Source organism: Epinephelus lanceolatus, chromosome 18 (genome assembly GCF_041903045.1).
Source record: "Epinephelus lanceolatus isolate andai-2023 chromosome 18, ASM4190304v1, whole genome shotgun sequence".
Lineage (NCBI taxonomy): Eukaryota > Metazoa > Chordata > Actinopteri > Perciformes > Serranidae > Epinephelus > Epinephelus lanceolatus.
The window spans coordinates 13,767,621-13,775,348 of record NC_135751.1 but is presented as its reverse complement, the minus strand read 5'-3'; the positions used below and the strand labels follow the sequence as shown (position 1 = coordinate 13,775,348).

Here is a 7,728-nt window from a genome sequence, read left to right as displayed (position 1 = left end):
TTGAGCTGAAGGGTTGCAGAAATAGTTCCGGTGCCACAGAGTATGTAAATAAAAAGTATCCTGATAGCGCTTCACAAGCCCCATCATTTCTCATGCGTGCACAGGCTATCTGGATGCCTGTGACAACAAGAAAAGAAAACCCATTGAAGTCGTCTCAAACACAGGCACTGAAGGCAGAAATGCTAGAAATGTTGTTGAGGATGTATTTATTGTCATGTTAAATGTTGTGAGTGAGTGTGTGCCTTAGTAGTGTAGTGAAATGTGTTACTGTTCTATGTGTGGCCTCCCTGTTTTCAGTCTCCCTCTGGCTGCTTTTTTTCTCTCAAGTCAAACCATTGAATCCTGTGTGGTTCTCCCTAAATTCTCTAGTCAGTGGAATAAATCTGAAGGGGGACTGGAGGAATGTACACAGATGAAAAGAGGGAGATGATTAAGCATATGACCACCATGCAGTGGTGGTTGTTTTTTAATGAATCATTTATGTGTGTTTTTGTCTCTGACAAACGACACACGGGGAGCATTTTATTGTTTTTATTTCAATTAATTCAGTTTAAATTTCTTGTGTCTGAGGTCGATTTTGGCAAAAAGTGGGGTGCAACATTATTGATAAAGTGGTTGCGTGAAAACATGCAATACACAGCAGTGACTGTGCACAAGTCCTGCAAACCAAATCTGTAAAATTAGTATTATTTTGCTTTTATTTGCGAACAAAATCCTATGTGTGTGTTTTATTTAGCCAAATTTCAGGATGGGTAAGAACTTAAGTTCACGAACCCATTAGAATGTGATTTCAAGTATCTTAAGAGAATGAAGGATGATTTTTGCACTTGTGATTCTGTCACAAAGTACCACTGAAGTCGACCACTCCATTAGTGCAGTGACGTAGAAAACGAGAGTCTCAGCAGGCCGGTTTCTTAGTTTGAAATCTTGCCTCGAGGACCTATAGGAAGCCACTTGACTGGAGGTGCCAGGTGTGCCAATGTAGCATTAACCTCTGATCTCTGACCTTTGGGCTCTGATGTATTTATGTACAAAGTGGTTAATTTAATCAAATATAGTATATTATGAATTATTATTATTATTATTTTGGATCTGACTATTTTTCTATGTGAGTAAGAGACACCTGGTTGACTGGAACGATGGCCAACTACACACAGTGTAGTTGCAGGGTGATCATTTAAGTGTTTTATTTTTAATTTCTCTTCTTTTTTTTTCTTTGCACGCTAAGTCCTCTGCTTTTACACAACAGACTTGACGCATGTTTTTGCTATTATTTAAGTTTACTGTCACCGTTGGTTTGGTCAACTATAGGTTCACGAGTCTCCAGTTTACTGAAGTGCAGTATTAAATAGATTTGGGTGGAAAAATGGGCCTCCGACAGAACAAACTGAGACGAGTGATTCAGACAGAAGCTTTGGGAGTTGAAGGTCTTAATCGTACTGTATAATATAATAAGAGGTGATTTATGAGCTTTGAATAGTTCTTTAATTCGAGATCTTAAGTATGTCTGTCTCACCAAATTGTGTTGTAACATTCATAATGACTTACGGACTAACTCCCTAACCTATTTACACTCAGTGTTCTGTACTGTAACATATTTATGCATACATTAAACTGCACTGAACCCCATCAGTATACGATGAATAGTGCCAGGTAGTTAGTGTAAAACCATTTGATGGCAAAAAAAACATTGATACTCTTTAACTGTACTGTTTTTGTAGTTAAGGATTAGAGGGACTTTCGTGTAATTGTAGCCAACATGTCCTACATATTCATTGTTTTCACTTATTTCAGGTCTTTACGTGGCTGTCATTAAATATATAAATATCACACACTCCCTCCCTCCCTCCCTCCCTCCCCCGATATTGACGCCAGTGCATTCATAGGCACAAATTAGTGTAGTGTTAGTGAGGATAGGCCTGAACACATCTATGCAAACAATCCACCATCATGACTGTTGATGGTGTGTGGTAACAGCAGCACTGATTTCACCTCTGATCGTGATGGTCAGATTGGTGCCATGGGGAAAATGAAATTTGTGCTTCAGTTTCACTGAGCACACTCTCATGCCCGTGGACTTCAATATTTTATGAGCAATACGTTCTCGCAGCTCATGTCTCGATGATAATGTCATTTCTCTTACTTCAGAGGGCTCTAGATGACGTGATGATCAATTTAATCTCTCACTAGCTTGTGGAATCGGCACCTAGCGCTGCAATATTGAGGATGAATCAAGGAATCCATTTCTTTCAGGTCATTTGTGCATTTCTGCATTGATCTGAAATTGTCATTCTTGATTACAGTTGATTGGGAATGACTACCCACTAATGCATATATATGAAGAAGAGTTTCAGCTGTTTTTCTCCCCATGCCGTTACGTCTTTTGTGTTTTTAAGTTTACATTGTCACTCTCTCTGGTGAAAGTGAAATAAAATCATAGCTAATTGAATTCATTCCTTCAGATCTACAACTGATGTATTTAATTGATGATGATAATGACATTTGTGATGAGTAATAAACCATAATATATTAAATCACTGTGGTGTTTTTGTCTTTCTTGATGAAACATGGAGGATGTTCTGTTTTTTTGAATTACTTTTGTGGTAAATTCATGAGAGTCGTGATGAAGAAATCATCCTTGAGATCATATCTGCTTGTGCAATTGTTGAACATATTCTTGGAAACAATATGAATCTGGCTGGATTTATATGACCAGCATTTATTTTTAACCACAGAAAACCACCTGTCACTGCTATAATAAAAGTAGTTTGGTCATTTCTTTGCCCTCTGTGCAGAAGTTCACAGGAGGTGCTGATCTGTGTGGATTAGATGTACCTCTCAGGCTCCTCTTCGTACATGCAGATGTAAAGCCGCTCCACTAGATGTCACTAGCTGTGTGTTCATGAGAGATTTTGCTGTAAATTTCTCCATACTTGTTTCCTCCCTTGAACCCTGTCCCATAGAACCACTGAAGAGAGACACTATTGTACAAAAGGAAAGAGATTTTATTCACAGTTTGTCCCTTTTATTCATTACAGAGGAAAGGTCACTGAGGTCGAGACAGCTTATGGAAAAAAAAGATGATTTAATGGATGGATGGAGGAAGGAGCGGAGGGAAAGAAAACGAAGATTTGAATGTTTTCTTTCGGCCCTTTCTCTCCCCTCCTTCGGTAGTGTTTTTTTCCCACTTCGCACGGAAAAAAGTTGTCGTCACTTTAAGGAGACAACTTTTTTCCTTTCTAACCTGCAAATGCTCTTCGTTCTCTCACCTTCTCCACCCAAGAGGACATCTTCAAAATTTGGAATGAGGTCCTCCCACTTTATGTGCGCCCCCTCTCAGTAATAAACCTGTCTTTTCCTCAGATACTACAGGAAGCAGGGTGAAAAGTTTCATTCACACAAACACCTCAGAGGAGGAAGTGACAGGGCAGACAGAGATGTAGAGGTGAGAAGACAGAAGATGATTGCAAGGAAAGAAAAGGTTTTGGAGCTTGTGGATGGAAATGATGTTACAGGATAATTTTATTGAAAATCACCCCTATTCCCCATAAGCAAACATAGACACCCCACAGGCATCAGCCCTGTCATGTGTAGGTGTGACAAGTCTTTGGTTCGAACATGAATGGCTGAGCACATGGGTTTACACAAAAAGGAAGCAAGGAGGAAAGAAAAGGGCAGGGAAGGCAGAATAGCGAAGGGATTGCTGTCTTTTCGTGTCTTCTTGCTTTCTCTTTACTCCTCCTTCTCCTCTCCGTGTGTGATGACGTAGCAGATGTTCTTGTAGTCTACGTTGCCAGCAACATCTGGGGGGAAGGCGGCCCACATGTTCTTAATCTGAGGGGGAAAACAGTTGGAAATTCAGCTTGGCAGGGGATGTATGATCTCAATGTTTTGGAAAGGAATGTACCATGTTTTTGAGATACTGGTCCGTTATCAAGTTACAAAACCTGCTCACATTTTAAGCTCACACTTTAGATTCAGCTTACTTGACCACATTGTTAAGATTTTAGTCCAGGTTAAACTTTAAAGTTTTGATAACCAATAATAAAGGAACCTCGAACATTGGGTGGATATAGTAAAATCTGACATCGTCCCTGTGGAATAAGGGAGAGACCCTTCCAGAAAATGAAAGAAAGGGGTCATCCTATCTGTAAACGATGAGGACACTTTGAAAGTCGCCATCATATCTGCATATAGAGACAGGAGGTGTTGAATTACAGTACGCAGTAACACCAACGAGCCAGTCTGCCAAAAACATGCAGTGTTCCTCTAACAGGTTGCTGATTTTACCTCTTCCTTGGAGAACCTGTCGCACTGAGTGGTCAGGAGCTCCTCAAGGCTGGAATGCGCAAACAGATTTTGGTCATACATTTGAATTGATCCGATTTGGACTTGCATAGAGAACGTTAAAAATAATCTATTAAATTTGCTTACAATCCCTTCTTGATGGTTCCAGTACCCTCCGGGTCCAGGACTTTGAAGGAGCTAAGAATAACGTCCTCGGGGTCAGCACCTGGTGAGGACAGGAGGAAGAGAAAAACACTGAGTAAATCTATCAGTGACACACAACGGAAATGCTCCATGGGTAATTGCATTCAGGGTGCAACAATGTGTGTTAAAGTATACAGTAAAAATAAAAGTACTCATTACACAGAACGGCCCTAATCAGTGCTATATTATTATATTAGTGGAACAGTGTCATTGATGTATTGATATATAAGCACCCTGTGATTGAGTTGTTCGAGGTGAAGCTAATTTTAACACCTTTATACACTGTTTATACACTAGTTTCATCTAGTGTTTCCTTGATGGGGGTTTATGTATTACATACCAGAAATTTGAACTCAAGTACAACACTTGAGTAGATGTACTACCACTAATGACCAGTAAGGACTTCAGTCAACATCAGCATGATGGACATAATCTAAAACACACATCAGTGTGACAGAGACAGTCGGTGAAAATGAGACACCCACCCTTCAGTTTCTCTCCGAACATGTTGAGGAAGACGGTGAAGTTGATGGGGCCGCTGGCCTCTTTGATCATGGCCTCCAGCTCCTCATTCTTCACGTTAAGCTGGCCTGAACAACCACAAAAAAAAAATCATATTAGTCCAAGAAACCATGAAACACATGTGCTTTTCCACTGTAGATTGATCCCATCAGCACTCACCCAATGAAGCCAGCACGTCCCTCAGGTCATCTTTGCTGATGATACCATCTCTGTTCTGGTCAATGATTGTGAAAGCCTACAGAGAGGAAGACTGTGGTTATTACTTGAAGGAAGCACTGAGGACAGATGGGGAGACGGGCTGTGTGGATGGATGGGGTGAGACCCCTTAACACTTTCAGGGACTCCTCTGTCATCACTTTGTCTGTGAAAGCAGCAGCTGCAAATATCTTTGACACAATGCTTTACAAATGTTGTTAGAGGGTAGTGCACAAGAGAAAGGCTGCACCCAAAAAGGCAGATCTCACTGTCATGGCCTTGAAGGGGGTTCAAGGGGGGTTAAGGGGGGTGGTGGGGGTGCTTAAGGTAGCCCCAAGTCTTCTCTTACATGTTAATTTAGGAAAGTAACGTTAGGGAACAGCTGTCTGATCTGCTCACCCTGCACAACTTACATCTATGAAACTTAAGATGACCTCTTGGACTTGATCGCGCTGCTCATCTCCCTCCCTTCCTTCTTATTTCTTACTCTCTCTCTATCTCTCTCACACACACACACACACACACACACACTGCCCTCGCTCTGACTAATCCAAAACACCCACATCTATTTTTCCATCTGAGTAACGTGCTAAGATCACCCTAATCATCATGTTGAACATTCCCAAAGTGGCACTCAAGGAGCCTGTATCACTTATCGCAAGAGGCATGTTTCCTCTATTCGCAGCACATATCCCTTGACAACGTATTAAAAAACACCAACACCATCATGTAATCTCTTGGCTGCTCTTATAAAATTCCATCTCCCTGACCTTACTGAACTCCACACGCCCTTCACACTTCATGCTTTCTCCCTTTGCTTTTTGGTCCTTCTTTCTCCGTTCATCAAAGTAATTCTCTGATTGGACACAAATAAAAGTTAAAACTACTGAATATATCAAACATGCTCTTTCCTTTTTCTACTCATGTCCTCTGTTCTGCACTACAATACAAGGTCCAGTTGTTCTGCTTGGCCTCACAGCCTTAAGCCTTAAGGAGAAGTCTGGGTGACAGCTGGGGGGGCGAGGTCAAAGGGGAACAAAATGTTGAGAGCTTCAGATGGTGACAGAAATTTCAGAGCTCCTCCTAATGACATTCTCATGCTGATTAAATTGTCAGGGGAGAGGGGGCGACTGCAAAATAGCCACTGCTGTGAAAATGGATCCAAGAGCTGCTTAATTACCAAACTCTAATTTTGGTTACCGGCTCCAAAAAATCAAACTCAAATCACACCAGCGTGAATTCAGAATTGAAAGTGGTTTACATTTATTTATCAGAAGTTATACAGATGTCTAATGCATCCTGGGGCTGCCATGATGAAACAATAGGGGAAAATGGGCTCCTGTAGGGGATGGAGTATCACTGTGTGGCCGGACAAACCTCACCTCTTTGTACTCCTGAATCTGGCTCTGCTCAAACATGGAGAACACGTTGGAGGAGCCGCTATCTCCTGCTGCTGCCCTCCTCTTGGCCTTCTTTGGTGCCTGGAGGACAAACACACGAGTGACGTCTTCAGGTCAGTCAGTTATATTTTGTCTAAAACTCACATCTGTACAGGCAGAGGTTCCCAACCTCCTTTTGGCTTGTGACCCATTAAAGTTAAGTAACATGGACGTGCATTTATCTACCCAAAAATAGTAGTTTTCCTCTATGAACTTCTTTCATTTTCAGATAAAACTACAGCAACAAAGATAACAAAAAAAGGCTGACATAAATTTTGTGTTGCAGATTTTTCTTTTTTTCCTGTCCCATCAACTGTGTCATAAGCCCTCAGGTTATGTTGTTACCTGGTAAAGAGGTCTTGACCCCAGGTTGGGAAACACTGCTCTAGCAGATGAGATGTTCAGGTGCAAACATCAGGTTAGTAAATCTGATGATCTGACTACAAATATGACATGCATTTGGTTTGTGAGCAGGGCTGAAGGTTTTTTTAAAAAATCATTTTCTTGAATTTGGTCCTGCAGATGTTTGGCATGCAATTTAACAACACATTGCTACCCAAGCATCCTTAAAACTGCATCAACGAGAACTGTAAATCCACAAAAAATTTCCAAAATGACTTGGTTTACTGGAAGTGATGACACATGCTCCCATCTATTTGATATCATTATTTCAAGACTTGACAAAAAAAAGTCATCAACGAGAAGATTTAATCCATAGGGTTGGTTTGTTTCCCCTGTAGATGTTTCCACCAGAAGAGTGCAGAAGTGTGGGAGACCTGGTACTCACCATCTTGAGACGGTATCAGTGGAGGTTTGGCTGATCAAGAAGGAAAGATAGTGTGAAGCCGCGTTATACGTACATCCCCGGGGGCTTATATACCCCTCCGCCGGCCAATCTAACTTTAGCCGCAGCCTCAAGTTTGGATGGGGATAGAAAAGAGAGGGAGGGAGTGAGAAAGGATGGTTAAGGATGAACTGATGGCTAAAGTGGAGGAGACAGAATGGCGGTACATCATATCACCTTACAGGAGATCAGAAATAGACCCAGGAGTCTTGGAATTAAGTAAACCTGATATCTAAG

General features: G+C 41.3%; 1 protein-coding gene across 1 annotated transcript; it reads right to left on the bottom strand.

The window, feature by feature from the left end:
- Positions 1 to 2,987: 2,987 nt before the first annotated feature.
- mylpfa (myosin light chain, phosphorylatable, fast skeletal muscle a) lies at positions 2,988 to 7,589 on the bottom strand. Its single transcript, XM_033645639.1, has 7 exons — positions 7,435 to 7,589; positions 6,591 to 6,689; positions 5,173 to 5,248; positions 4,977 to 5,081; positions 4,435 to 4,513; positions 4,291 to 4,339; positions 2,988 to 3,834 (listed from the first exon to the last, which is right to left on the bottom strand). Exons 1-7 carry the CDS (start codon positions 7,435 to 7,437, stop codon positions 3,733 to 3,735), a joined length of 513 nt encoding a protein of 170 aa, XP_033501530.1. The 5' UTR covers positions 7,438 to 7,589; the 3' UTR covers positions 2,988 to 3,732.
- Positions 7,590 to 7,728: the final 139 nt, after the last annotated feature.

Bases quoted from the DNA above. Each gene is read 5' to 3' on its own strand.
- mylpfa (XM_033645639.1), bottom strand. The intron at 5,249-6,590 runs GTGAGGTTTGTC...TCCTCTCTGTAG, and splicing joins AGATTCAGGAGTACAAAGAG to GCTTTCACAATCATTGACCA. The intron at 5,082-5,172 runs GTGAGTGCTGAT...GTGGTTGTTCAG, and splicing joins GGACGTGCTGGCTTCATTGG to GCCAGCTTAACGTGAAGAAT.